At 37.1% G+C, this 15,519-nt stretch overlaps 1 protein-coding gene across 1 annotated transcript in view; it reads right to left on the reverse strand.

Annotated features, from left to right (window-relative positions):
* Window positions 1-6,009: 6,009 nt before the first annotated feature.
* Window positions 6,010-15,519, reverse strand: part of mRpS26 (mitochondrial ribosomal protein S26) — a 33,430-nt gene continuing 23,920 nt past the window's right edge. The window contains exon 5 of the mRNA XM_067115633.1: window positions 6,010-6,236. Within this exon, the coding sequence (XP_066971734.1) occupies window positions 6,099-6,236 (138 nt within the window). The 3' untranslated portion in view covers window positions 6,010-6,098. The remainder of the gene's footprint in view (window positions 6,237-15,519) is intronic.

Genomic DNA, 15,519 nt, shown 5'->3' on the forward strand with positions numbered 1-15,519 from the left:
TAACATTACTGTCTATGTCTGCAATCATAATCACAAACAGCAATGCAGCTAACACCGTACCCTGTGGTACACCGGATATTACCGTAGCTTCATCCGATTTCTCATCGTTTGCAATCACTATCTGTTTTCTATTTTGCAAAAATTCTTTTATCCATCTTCCTACTTTGTCAACAATGTTATGTTTTCTAATTTTTTCGCTAATATATTATGATCTACCTTGTCAAAAGCTTTTGCAAAGTCTAGGTAAACCACATCTGTATCTTTTTCATTTATCATATTTTTATATATGCTTTCATGGTGGACTAACAGTTGGGTTTGTGTACTTTTTCGGGTACAAAACCATGTTGTCCTATATTGAACAATCTATTTTTCATTAAATGTTTCATTATATTTTTTTTCATTACCCTTTCATATACTTTCATAATATGAGATGTCAGACTCACAGGCCTATAATTACTTGCCTCTAGTCTTGAACCACTTTTGAAAGTAGGAGTAATATATGCTAATTTATGCTCATCATAAATCTTGCCTGTATCTATACTTTGTCTTAATAATATTGCTAGCGGCTTTGCGATTGAATGAACCACTTTCTTTAACAATATGGCAGGTACTCCATCTGGTCCTGCTGCTGATCCATTTTTAATTTCATTAATAGCCTGCACAATATCGGCTTCTGTAATATCTATATCTGATAAGTATTCAGTATTTTCATCTCTTATTTCTGTATCATTATCTTCATTGTCAATTCTAGGTGTAAATTCACTCTTATATCTTTCTGCTAATATGTTACATATTTCCTTTTTCATTCGTTAATCGCCCTTCAATTCTTAGAGGGCCTATTTCTACTCTTATTTTATTCATCTTTTTGCATATGAATAAAAATTTTAGGTTTTGCTTGATATTTTGTAGTGTCATTTCTTCTAGGTTCCATTTTTCATTTTCTTTTGATTGTATAATCTTTTGTTCTGCATTTTCTATCTTACTTTTAGTTCCATCACTTTCCATGCATTCTTTTCTTTTGCAAGAGCTTTTTTCCACTTTCTAATTTTCTGGAACAAGATCCTTCTGTCTCTTGGAATTCGTGACTGATGATTACTTTTTTTCTTGGTATATATTTTTCCACTATTTCCTCTAATATTTTATATAATATATCGGTATTTACCTGTATATCATCACTTACAAATATGTTTTCCCATTCTTTGTTTAATTCTTCATTTATTTTTGACCAATTTATATTCTTACTATAGAAATTGTATTTTCCATATCCTTCCCATTTTTCGTCTCTTGCTTTTCTTTGTTTTCGTATGTTCTGGAACGGACTGTTAGTTCTATGACATTATGGTCCGAAATACTCGTGTTATATACTATTATTTCTTTAACATAGTTCACCTCATTCACAAATACTAGGTCTAAAATATTATCCTTTCTTGTTGGTAGGTGATTTATTTGCTGAATGTTATGTTCTAGTAGCATATCTAATAGCTTTTCAAATTGCCTCTTATCTTCTGCACTACTATTGCTCTCTTTTTATATGTATAAATACAACCACAGTCTCCTATTCGTTCTTTCCATTCTACAAAAGGAAAGTTAAAGTCTCCAGTTAGGAGTATAGTCCAGTCCTTGTGATTTCTACATATTTCATCCAGTTTTTCAATTATTATGTCAAACTCTTTTTAGTATTAGGGGTCTATATATTACAATGTTCACTAATTTTTCAGATTCAAATTCTACCGCTATTAATTCACATTCTGTGTTACTATATTTCTCACAGATTTTTCCTTGATTGGCATCTCTCCCATATATCGCGGTTCCCCCTTGATTTCTATTTTTCTATCTGATCTATAAGTTTGGAAACCCTTTATCTGGTCATCATTACCAGTCTCTTGGGAATACCAGGTTTCACTTATATTCAATATTTCTATTTTTTTCATTTTGGGTTAGTTCTTCTAAGAACTCTATCTTTCTTTTGAGTTACTCGAAACTAAACCCTGCGCGTTCATCACTATGATTGTTTGCATATTATCTCCATTATCTAATATGGGTAATAATAAGGATTTTCCCATGTCTCTTTCCTGTTCTGATATGTTGATCTTTTTCATTTCCAGAAATTCGTACATTAAAAAATCCAACTTTTCCATTATATTTGTTCTTCCAGCTTCATATTTATTCACTTTGTGCATAAACCTGCACTTATCTCCATATCTGCACCATCCCCTAGCATCATAGATACATTGCTTGTTCCTTGTGCTATATCTAGGTGCTGATGGCTCATATCGTGGTGCTGACATTTCATAAATGTGTTGTTGGCTTGCTTTTTGCCTTCATCACATGATCTTTGTTCTTTTCTTTATTTGTTTCATTTTTACCTTGATTTTTATATGTATTTTATTTTTTGATTTTGATTTTGGTCTTTCATGGCTACAGGATGCATGTACCTACATTTCTTATTAAACCTACATCCATTTCCTTCTTTCCATTTTCTACATATTTTTGGATGTAGATCTCTGCATTCCTCTTCATAGCCATCTAGATATGCACATTTGCCATAGATCTCATAATTGTGACATATCTTGGGATGTTTGTAATAACATCTTTCACCAAACCTGCAATTCCCTCTTTTCAAAAGGGTGCATACTGTGTCTTTCTTTTTTTTTTTTCTTGTTCTTTCCCATCAGTATGGAGATCCGGGTACAACCTCTTTGGGATTTTATTTTTGATTTATCATGTCATAATTTATTTCTTCATAAGTATGTTGCTGTATTGCCTCATATGTAGAATCTATGAGTTTCTCTGCATCCATACTATTATCCTGTTCTTTGTTTTCATTAATCTTTTCTCTCTCTTCAGTCTTATTTTCTTCTTTTTCTATTTTCCTCTTCTTCCTCTTCTTCATCTTCTTCATCTTCTTCATCCTCCACAATCTGTACATTAAGTCTTGATTTAATGACCTTGTCTATCCATACTAGACATGTTGAGCAAAATATTTTTGTGTCCTTATTTCTATTTTTGCTCAACTTCAGCACATGAAGGTGTGTGTCGGTACGTGGCAAGCATAGCATTTCCTAATCAGGTTTTGTGGATTTACAATGCTATACCACACTCTACATAGTTTACATGCTTTAGGCATCCGTTTGCCTATTGCATCAATCAATATATTCACTAATTCCACCTTACTTATTTTCTTTGATGGAATGTGTTGATTTTTGTAGATTTTCTTTATAAGTCTTTTGATAACTTGAACTTTCATTGGTATCCCTTCTATTATTTTCATTATATTTTCTACAGATTTGCTCCAGTTTGAAGGATCGTATCCTTTCAATATGTCTGTGAATGATTTCACATCTTTTGGTCGATGTTGCAATTAATCTCCACGATCAGCAAACCAAGTTCCCTTCCTGCCAATTCATCATATTGAATATCTCCGATGCATGCAAGATTTCTCCACCTTTTTGCACTGTTGGCTGATTCCTCCATGATTTTCTGATTTTATTAATTCACTTTTAGACGGTTTTCGCTCTAATAAAGAGAGACCAGAGAGAGAGAGAGAGAGAGAGAGAGAGTCAGACAGATAGACGGACAGAGATTTCTCAAATTACTTCACGATTTGTAATTTTTTGACAAAAGGAACCAGGTGGAGAGAGAGAGAGAGAGAGAGAGAGAGAGAGAGAGAAGTCAGACAGATAGACGGACAGAGATTTCTCAAATTACTTTACGATTTGTAATTTTTTGACAAAAGGAACCAGGTGGAGAGAGAGAGAGAGAGAGAGAGAGAGAGAGAGAGAGAGAGAGAGAGAGTCAGACAGATAGACGGACAGAGATTTCTCAAATTACTTTACGATTTGTAATTTTTGACGAAGAAAGGAACCAGGTGGAGAGAGAGAGAGAGAGAGAGAGAGAGAGAGAAGTCAGACAGATAGACGGACAGAGATTTCTCAAATTACTTTACGATTTGTAATTTTTTTGACAAAGTAACCAGGAGAGAAGAGAGAGAGAGAGAGAGAGAGAGAGAGGAGAGAGAGAGAGAGAGTCAGACATACAGACAGACAGACAGAGATTATTCAAATTATGATTTGTAATTTTTTAACAAAAGGAACCAAATGGAGAGAGAGAGAGAGAGAGAGAGAGAGAGAGAGAGAGAGTGTGTGTGTGTGTGTGTGTGCGAGAGACAGGCAGAGATTTCTCATATTACTTTACGATTTGTAATTTTTTGGCAAAAGTAACCAGGTGGAGAGAGAGAGAGAGAGAGATAGTTTGTGTAAGTGGAGAGACAGACAGACATACAGAGATTTCTCAAATTACTTTACTATTTGTAGTTTTTGACAAAAGAAACCAGGTGGAGAGAGAGAGAGAGAGAGGGAGAGAGAGAGAGAGAGAGAGAGAGAGAGAGTGCGAGAGACAGACAGACAGACTTCTCAAAATGTTTTATGTTTTATGATTTCTTGATGGAGAGAGAGAGAGAGCATCATTATCCTCTTCAATATTGTTAACAAAGGCTTGTAAATCATTTCTCTTCGTAGCACTATTGTCCTTCTCCAATCAATTTCTCAGGGCTTTTCTTTACTTCCAAAAAATGGAGCATCGTTAGAATCGCTCTCACAGACAACTCCATAATTTAATTTCTAACATCCTTTCTTAAACCATTCACGACTTCCACATACGACGGGGCCAACGGAAGACTACTTTCATCATTTGTTAGACGTTTTAAACAAACCAGTCCTCCTCTGAAGGTGGAGGTGCACTTGAGTCATCTCGTCCATTAGTAACTTCAATGGAGGAATCTGCACCCTGAACTTCTGAAGATGCACTCGTTCTCCTGCAGGATGAATAAACACCTCTATTGCTTTTGGGAGGTTTATTGACCATCTGCAAAATGTTGCTTAAAGAATCTAGAACCAAAGAATTCCTACTCCTAACTTCTTTTCCCAGAAGCTTATGATTAATTTTTCTTAACTCTCCTTTTATAACCAATAAATCCTAGATAATAAGTCTGTCCTGTTTATTCACCTCTTGAACACTGCGGCTTTCCTTGAAGCTTTCATTTTCCTTCTCCAGATTAGCTATCTGATGAATGAGAGACTGCAAACACTGTGCGACAATGTCAAATCACAGATGACGGAGGCATACTACCATAATTATATTCCATTCCATTCCCTCAGCAACAAATTTCAGAATTTTAATCCTGTTTTCATAACATTTCTATAACAAATCAAGAATATCCTAAAGTTCGTGCATAATCGGGTATTCCTTACGCCTTCTTATGGATTACACAGCAACAATCTGATAGAGAGAGTCTTTACCTTGATAATATCTTCGTCCTTGTAAAATACAACGCAAGCTCTGATGATATTTCTCCTCATGCTATTTCTTGCCATCGACATGTAGCATAAAAGACCGTTAACAGGAGTTACCTCATTTGAGCCTTCTGTAGTAGCTTCTGCCATTGTACACCTGAAAACTGAGTACCATTTTCTATTCACCAGACACAAACTGTTTCCGTGGCAACCACAAAAAATATTTTCAGAGGAAGGAGAGGACATGCACATATCAGATCTTAATTTATGACATCTTTACTTATAAACTAGATTATTATCATGATTTATTGCTAGGTGACCATTTTAAACTGATTCATTACGCAGATGAACCTCTTAAGCAAAATGGAAAACATAAAAGTACAATTTACCTTAGGCTATAATTCAAAGGAACGACTCTTGGGTGTAGAGTAGCGTGAATGAAGAACAAACTGGAGGGTTTTTGTTACTTAGCAAATACATCCACTTATCAGAAGGCCAGGCCCCTAAGCATCAGATGGGCTGATGGCTACTATACATAATTATTATAAAGAATAGTTTGACCTTCTGGACCGTGGTCACGCATGACTATTATATATTATTTTTGGCAATTTTTAATTCATAATATCAAGCTGTGCTTTTTTGCTAAGTAAATTTCATTATATTACCCAAATCAATAGAATTTCATAGTTCTGAAGTTCAATGCAAAGGAAAAAGTACAAAATTTCATTCTTTATTAATACCAAGCAACAAAATAAAAGTTTCTCTATGAACAGGCGACATTATCTACACTGCAAGTGCCAATCGTACTTATTCAAGGCTGGCTCTCTCGCCTTTATATTCACGTCCCTCAGAATCAATGCTAAAGTTATAATCCTTTGGATTTTCTACAGCAGCTTCTATAATCCTCTGTAGGTCTTCCCTTTTAATGAAGGTTTTCACCAGCTCCTGTAGTGAAAAGGAAAGATTTGTGATAAAGGTATAAGGTCGTCTTGGCTTTTAAAAAAGAAAAATGTATGAAGACGAAATACTTTATTTCAGTATGCACATTAATGGTGATTTTATACTAGATAACACTCATCAAGGCACCATCAAGTCTTTAGGAAAAAGCTACACGTATGTTTACAAATTGAAATAACAAAAGTAAGAAATTTAGTTAATAAAAATTCAGTAGTCATCCAAATACCTAGATTCATCTTATCCAGAATGCTACGTTATTCAGAGGGTACCAGTGCCACAATACAGTATACGGTAATCCCTCAATTACCCAATACACATTATCTGGACACAACCAGACACCAGAGACCAAACCGAGTTGGTACGCTTTGTGTTTTCCCAACAATGGAACACGCGGTACTGTACTGTATGGGCAACACTTTCCATTTATAGGCATCACTTTCCAGATTTTTTTTTTTTTTGTCATAGGAGTTACAAGTGCAAATATCTGTTTTTTTGCTATTTTACGCTTGTTTTGTTGTTCTTAGACTAGGAAATACTATGTATTATTGATATTTTAATGGATTTAATGAGAAATTTTGGGTGTTCATATATCGTGATTTTTCTCCAGAAAATCCGTGCTATATTTTCCATTAATATATATTGAAAACTCCGCGAAGTCGTGAAATCGCGATAATCGAATCGCAAAGTAGCGAGGGGTCACTGTACTTCCAATGTGCCCATATTACAGATGGGAGACTAAGCGCCGTAGGCTAGGCTAGGTACTGTACCGTACTGGGTAGGCATAAAAATTGTTGCTAATAATAAAACTTTAAAAAACAAGCCTTAATTATTACAGTAAATTAATAAAATATTGAAAACATGACGAATTACGAGTTACCAGAAACTTACGAAAAATTATTTACGATACATCGGCAGCTTGCCTCTCAGCCATTTGCCATGAGTGGACGTAAACAAAATATAGCACTGCCCTGGTGGCTTGTCGCGGTAACACAAACGTTTAAGCACTGTAGTATTTACAGAGTCTACTGGAATACTGTATTGTATTACTCTCACAATAAGATACACATTCCTCTGTCTGAAATCCTCAGCGCCAGAAATGTTTCGGTTTTTTAATTTTTCAAATTTCGGAGCTGTAGGGTCAGGAGCGTAATCAAACATCACTGCTGCAGCAAAAACATATTTTTCATTTTTTCCATTATAGTTTATTATTATTTATATTAATATACTGTTAAATGAATGTGAGATATGATTATCAATAATAAAATAGTGGGACAATTAAGACCATATGTTCACTAACATTTTTTCAACAAATACATTCTGTAAAATGTAAAAATATACATGATCAAAATAACTGTAATTCAACTTGTGAATTTTAAAGATAAGTAAGACCATAAAATGCATTTCATCGTATCGATCTTGAAGAGGGTTGTTCTTTATTGTTGCTAATGTCATCAGTTTGTAGTTAGTCCTACACTTGAGGACGGTCCAGGAACAGGATTTGCAAGTGATGATGCATCACTACGACAGACTGTGTGAATTTTTCATACCACTATATTAAAGTTAAAATCACAGGCAGTCCCCGGTTTACGACGGGTCCGGCTTACGACGTTCCGAGGTTACAACGCTTTTCAAATATATTCATCAGAAATTATCTCCCTGTTTACGATGCATGTTCCGGGGTTACGACGCATCGTACACCGATCCAATGGAAGAAATATGGCTGCAAAACGGCAGAATAATCAAAATTTGGAGTTTTTTTTTGATGAAAAACTCAATAAAAATGCAGTTTACATCGTTTTCAATACACCCAAAGCATTATAAGTAAGGTTTTCTTAGGATTTTTGACGATTTTCGACGATTTTTCGGTTTACAACGATTTTTGGTTTACGACGTGGTGGAAAAACGGAACCCCGTCATAAACCGGGGACTGCCTGTATCGTTAAATTCTTGTTTTCATGAAGAAATAATTTTATAAAGCAAATAACTGAGTAATTTTTAGCATCAGCAGTCAAATAATCACGGTCATGGTAACGTTCAAACCTAGTGCTGTACACGCAATTTGTGATCGAAATGTCTATAAAAAGAACAGAAGTAGAGGGCTGTCACTGGCTAACAGCTCTCCATGGCAACCAGCCAGCCAATCAGGTTTTAGCTGTACAGCATTCTGTCTGAGAAAGAATTTTTGCTCGTGTGAAGCTGACGATGATGTAAGTGCGTGTGTTTTAAATACAGTACGTAGTTTTTAATAGTACTGTACTGTACAGATCTATTACCTGTACTACACATTTATTGAAACATTATGAATACACACAGTGTGTGCATATGTGCTAATACCTATTGGTTATAGCGACTCAAATTGGCAGTATCTTTTCCAGAGAGAGAGAGAGAGAGAGAGAGAGAGAGAGAGAGAGAGAGAGAGAGAGAGAGAGAGAGAGATTATTTAGGAATCAAAGGCTTGGCTTGGAATCAAAGGCTTGGCTTGTTGATCTTGGGATTTTCTCTAAGGTCAATTCTTGGGATTTCGTAAGAAAAATTATCTGAGTAGCACCACACACCCGGTAGCACACCAAACCACCAACCTTATGAACTGACGCTCTACTTTCAACAAAATGTTTTCGGTTTTTAGAATTTTGGATAAAGGATTGTGTACCTGTATTGTATTTCATTCACAGAATCATACATTTTTTCCCCACAAAATCACTGAAATATCTTTCAATAAATGTTATGATACTAAAAATTTTTTTTCCCCAAAATATCCTTGTAAAATAAGGGTGCATCATATGCAAGGATGCGTCTTCTACTACAGCAAATACGGTACTGCGTCCAAACACTATCACCAGGAATCTGTTTTTCGTTTACCCATACTAACAACAATTTTTTTATTTATTATGAGAGGCCTCTGTTTTGTCAAACTTGTAACCTTCTTAGCAAAACTGGTGCTTTTTATTGCCTCTTTGTGCTTTAAAAATGTACTATGGTGGATCTCAGTAGCTTAAGCTAAGATACTAAATCAGTCGCACGAATACCTCTTTCATACTTTTCAGTAATCTCTTTTTTAGCTTCAATTGTGGTTCTTACCGTTTTCCGTTTCTGCTTGTCTGCAATGGCTTTCTTGGGAACCATGTTCTGATCAAAATACAGTACAACAGGCCACAAAAACTAAGGAAATAGATCAAAACACTCGAAGCACAGCTGAGCGGGTTTAAAAGACACCTGGGAACAATGCCAACTAGTGCTGACTGACTTAAACACGAAACACTCTGTTTACAAATATCACGTGGTTTATCGGGTCGGATTCCGGTTTTTCGTTCGAGCTCCACAGCAAAATTTACTAAAAAAATTTTGCGTCGAAATCTGATTATGTCAAGTTCTGATACAGTCAAGGACCAGAGTTCAACTGACTAAGGCTGATAAATCAGGCTAAGTACTGTAATGGTTAGATTATATCCATGCTGCGAGCCCATTTGAGATCTCTATGGAAACACTTAAATTTTCTTATACTGTATACCTTTTTGAAGACAAACACCTTGCAGTTACAACAATCATGGAATATAAGCAGCATTAACAGAACCCTTCCTTCGTGGATTCGGTATTGACTCTAGTATAGAAACTGTCACTTCCCTTCTCTGGTCTTTTGCACTGCAAAGACAAGCTCACGAAAGGCTTCCAATTACTTGGACCCTGAATAAGGTGCTTAAGACTTCTGTCAACCCCGCAATTCAGCGGATCCAATGTAACCACAACTCATATGCTGCAGAAGGCGATCTTCTTGATTTCATTAGCATCAGAAGCTCGTATTATCTGTGCTCTCTTAGACGGGTCGATACACCGTACAAACAGCTGACCATCAATTATTATTGTCCCCTGGCCCATCATTCCTGGCCAAGAATGAGAATCCTTTAAGAAGGAAATCCATTTTGATACAACTCAATTTAGCAGAAAGAAAATTATGCCTGGTTCAAGTACTTAAGGTTTACCTAGAGGTCACAGTAAACATCCCATGTGGTCTAATTTTCCTACACCCTAGCACAAACAAACCATTCTCTCTACAAGGGCTGTTTTAGTGTGTCTCATTAAAAGGGTAAATCCACACTCCCTTCCTACGTCACACGATATTAGGAAAGAAAGTACATCGTTGGCCTTCTTCAGAAATGTCTCTTTTGAAGAAGCCTCCTAATGTACAGGGTGGTCATCAGAGATAGCATTCTTAAAACATTACTGTCACAAGCTCAAAAAAATTTGACTACACTGTGTATCAGTAGGAGGTATGGTTAGTCCTAACCCCATAGGCGCTACAGCTGATAATCAGGGGTCTTCTTGACGGTAAGTATGCTAACTATTGCTGGGGGAAGGTGCGACAATACTTCAACCAACCCTAGCATGCTTAGGTAAGTTCATTTCTAGTTTCTTGTTCTTTGTTACCAAACCTGTGGGATTTTTGGAATACAGAATTGGGCTTGAACCTTGTGGCTTGACCTTGGACCAGAAATGTTTTTTCTTTGGGGCGTTGGGATTAAATTTTGAGAGCTTAAGCCATTTCTTCACCAGTCAATTTCTTCTTAAAGCTCCTTGAGGACAAAATAAGCAACTACGCTATAAAAAAACAGGTTTTGACGTAGGAAAAACCTATTTTTGGTAGTCGCTGTTGAGTCCCCAAAACCCTCCCACTTCCCTGACGAAAAGGTATGGGATTTGGGGGAGGGATCATCCGGCAATGACCAACAGAAAGTAATGGCTTCCTTGGTCTCTTACCAGTCTGTTGTCGACAATATGGCAGACTGTTTCGTTTCTTCGTTTTAACGTGCTTTTTCCCATTTTTATATGGGGTAAGCACGATGCCTTCTTTTTGAAGGACTTTTGATTTGCCGTTGGGGTAGGCCGTCACCTCGATCGGCTGCCCTGCCTGACATTGCTTAGACCCCGGCAACGATGTGTACGTGTATCGTACCAATCCCCAGCTCCCTTTCTCCCAGCAGCAGGGCAAACTGGGTGGTTAGGTCGACAGTTCGAGACGTGTGAGGTGTCTGTTATGTTTTTAGAAGATGTTGGAGTGGCTTTGTTTATGTGAGTATTAGTCTGTAACACCCATTTGCTTTTCAGCAAACCTATCCGTTGATTACATACGTAATCCCAGGGTGTCTACACGGATAGCAAAGTGTCTGCCTTCTCTGACCAGTTGGCTGCAGATTTGAACCCGCGCCACGGACCTCTACGAAGTCCTAGGCCGCTGCTCTACCGACTGAGCCATCGAGGCTCCGACAACATGGCAGACTGTGCACGTGCAATAATCACTTCCTCTTCTAGCAAGTTTGACGAAGGAAAGAACCTGGGTACAGCTTTGCTGTGAGATAAGGGAAAGAGCTCTTATCTTCGAGTACATCACCTACTCCATAACGTGTTATAGTGTTTACCATTACGAAACAATACCTGGCCGCGAGACCGACTAAAAGAGAATTTTTTTATATTAGTTTAGTCACCATGGAGCTCTTACAGACCATGGAAATGGACTCCTTGAGGACCCAGCAGTGACTACCAAAAATAGGTTTTTCCTACATCAAAACCTGTTGATACAGTAATCCATATTTCATTAAAGGATACGTACAGTACAGAGAGAGAGAGAGAGAGAGAGAGAGAGAGAGAGAGAGAGAGAGAGAGAGAGAGAGAGAGAGAGAGAGAGAGAGAGAGAGAGAGAGAACTGAGGTATGTTTACATCAGTAAAATGAATCAGGAAACAGCTGTTTTGTGATTTTGTGGGATTTTACATTAATAAAGTATGTTAAATATTTAAATATCCATTGAAAAAGAGGTTTTACTGATATTTTGCTGTGTTCACATTAATATTATTTAAAAATCAGTAAATCATTTTCTTACCATAAAAAAAGTATTTAGTCACGAAAACGTGAAAATTCAGTATAATTAGTGAATAGTCTCTACGAAAAATCCACAAATTAGTGAATTTTCCACAATTTATTTGGATTTACGTTCCACAAACAAGAAAAGGTCCTGTTTTAGAACAAACCTACAATGCTTGCAAAACTGGTCTACTTTGTTGCTCCTTACCTACTGACACCTTGGCTGATGATAAGGAAAAGAATTTGCCTCTTCAAAAGCTTTCCAAGCAACGTGTTTCTGCTTTATGTGCAAATGCTACTAGTGAGCATTGTTCCAAACCAGTGGTAGTTGGACATGCAAAACAATTTTGTGTCCTGAGTGGGTTGATGGATAGGCTCCCAGTGCTTTGGTATCATTCAGCACAGGCTTGGTTCACCACTAAGACCATAAACACTTTTGTAAGCAAGTTGTTCGTCCTCAGACACAGGATCCTCGTATAGCTAGACATCGGGTGAAGGCTTTGCTTCTCATGGACAGTGTGCCTGCACATCCTAATACAGTCCAGTTGGTTGGCAAAGAAGGTCGTATTAGGGTCATGCATTTGCCTCCTAATACAACTGTACTCATTCAGCCAATGGACCAAGGTGTTATTGTTGTAACAAAACAGCTTAACTGGAGGAGGAGGAGGAACGGACACTGGAAAACATTCTAAAGTAATCACTGAAGTCTGCCACCTACAACTTCACAGATGCTTGGAAAGACGTCACCATAGAGACCCATGTCTGGAACCATATGATGAATGGAGAAAAGGTCATGATGGACTTCAGGGGTTCAAAGTCGACATCTTCCGTGCCCAACTAACAACTGTAGTGATGATGATGCCGAGGATGACATACGGGAATGGCTGGATGATGACGGTGGCGACTCTGGCCACCAATTTCTCTCCAACAACGAGACAGCTGCTGCAGTTGCTGGCGGTGATGAGGAAGGGACTGAAGACAACAATGATGGCAAGGCTGTTTCACAACGAGCGCCCTCATACAAGCATACGTTCACGGCCTTCGATACGTTTCTTGAGGTGTTTCAGAACCTAACATCGATCCGGCGTCTTCCCGGGGCCTTGGATGCTGCCGCACAAAATGCGAGTATCGAAGGATTGTCACTGCAAAGCGGAGTTGTTCATACCACCAAAGCACCCTCGACAACTTCTTCAGATCCCAGGCCCATCGCCTTTCACTTCTTCAGTGACTCAAGTCCTTCAACTTGGAACAGCAGGCGAGTACTTCTGCTGCCTTCATTGACGTGCGGGGCTCCTTCGGCCAAGAATCTGACGTGTCGCTAGTGTCTCGCTAAAACACATCAGTGACCCTGACCCTCTAGGTACCTCTGAGCTTCTTCAGGCCATTTCACCACTTAACCCTTTCAGAGCAGCACTCATCTTATGATGCTCAAAAATGGAATAAGGGGTGAAGCAGGTTGTGTTATATGATAATCACTATTTTGTGCCAAGATATTTGAACAAATTTTGTGGGAAAACGTTCACATCACTTGAATGGGCCACAATGACTCTATGGCTACACTTATGGCAACACTCATGCCTCAGCACAATATACGAGGGAGAATAATCTGACTTGAGATTACTACATCTCCCCCACTCCAATACATCTCATATATATCTTCCCATATATACTGTACAGTATATATTCATGGATTGTTGCTGGTTTTAGTTCTTAACTTGTACAATAGCATGTTAGCTGTGACTGCAATTTTGCATAGGACATAAAAAATTTGAAAGAACGTGTATACCGTGGCCGCCACTTTTACGCACTTCACTTTGCCGTTTTACTGGAAAATATCTTTCAATTTTATGCGGGAACTTTCATAAATCTGCGGATTTTTTTCATAGAGCAATATTCACTAATTACTGTATTTTCATTTTTTATGACTAACTGCATTTTTATGATAAAAAATTATTGACTAATTTTCAAATATTAATATTAACGTGAACACAGCAAAATATCTATAAAATTTTTAATACAAATTCAATAAATTTTTAACCCTTAAGGGACTGGCTAAACATATGCTAAACACACCCCTGACTGGGCAAACTTTAAGGTTGGGCAATTTAGGAGTGTCTTTAACAAGACACTCATAAAAATACGCTAATTTTACCAAATTATACATGTTTTTTGTACGAATTTATTTTATTTTATACTTTTTAAAATTATGATTACAGCTCACACAATATCATAACAGTATCAAATTCTGAGTACATCTGTTGTAAAATATTTGAGATTTCCTGAGATGGGAGATGCAGTAACTTTTATGAGGTGAACATGTTTTTTCAGATATTTCTTTGCACTTTTCCTTGCAAAATTACAATTATACCTGGCATACTATCATAACAGATAAGAACTAAAACCAACAGTAATCCCTGGGTATATTTAAGAGCAAATAAATAAAAAGACGTCATGGAACAGAGAGAGGCAATACAATCTCCCATCAAGTCTCAAGGCACAATAATCCCCCGCTGTCCTGTGCTGAGCTACACAGTTGCCATAAGTCATTTATTGACCATTGAGTGCTATGAACGTCTTTCCTGCTAAATTCATCCAAGTCATATGGTGCGTAGTATTCAATACTCATACAAGTTAGCCCGTACATCATTCAAAACCTGTTGTTGATACTCATATGATGATGCCCGTCCATTAAGGGTTAATACAAATTAAATAAATCTGTCTTACAGAACGTTTGACCACTAATCTCTCTCTCTCTCTCTCTCTCTCTCTCTCTCACTGAGATAAAAGAGAAATTTATTTTTTATGCATGTATGTTTATTTGTTTTGTAAGTATAGTTTTATAGATAAATGTGATGTTACTATGTCATTCATTTTTCATATTTTCCATGCTACAATTATACAACTTTTTGCATTTCAATAAAAGCAGACTGGAAAATAAAGTGAAAATAATTAGCGAATCATTGTACATAAATTTGTTAAGCTTATTCCGGGGTGGAGAGCCCCAGAATGAGCTTAACAGGTATAACCTGTTAAGCTCATTCTGGGGTTCCCCACCTTGGAATGAGCTTAACAAGTTTACGATGCTTGCTAATTATTTTCACTTTATTTTTCAGTCTCCTTTTATTGAAATGCAAAAAAGTTGTATAATTATAGCATGGATAATATGAAAAAATGAATGACAAAGTAACATCACTCTTATCTATAAAACTATAGTTGCAAAACAAACATACATGCATAAAAAATCAATCTCTCTCTTATCTCAGAGAAATTTATTTATTATTAAAGCAGTTTAACCAGACCACTGAGCTGACTTTCAGCTCTTATAGGGCTGGACCTCAGAGAGAGAGAGAGAGAGAGAGAGAGAGAGAGAGAGAGAGAGAGAGAGAGAGAGAGAGAGAGAGAGAGAGAGAGAGAGAAAC

Source organism: Macrobrachium rosenbergii, chromosome 13 (assembly GCF_040412425.1).
Source record: "Macrobrachium rosenbergii isolate ZJJX-2024 chromosome 13, ASM4041242v1, whole genome shotgun sequence".
NCBI classification, from domain to species: domain Eukaryota; kingdom Metazoa; phylum Arthropoda; class Malacostraca; order Decapoda; family Palaemonidae; genus Macrobrachium; species Macrobrachium rosenbergii.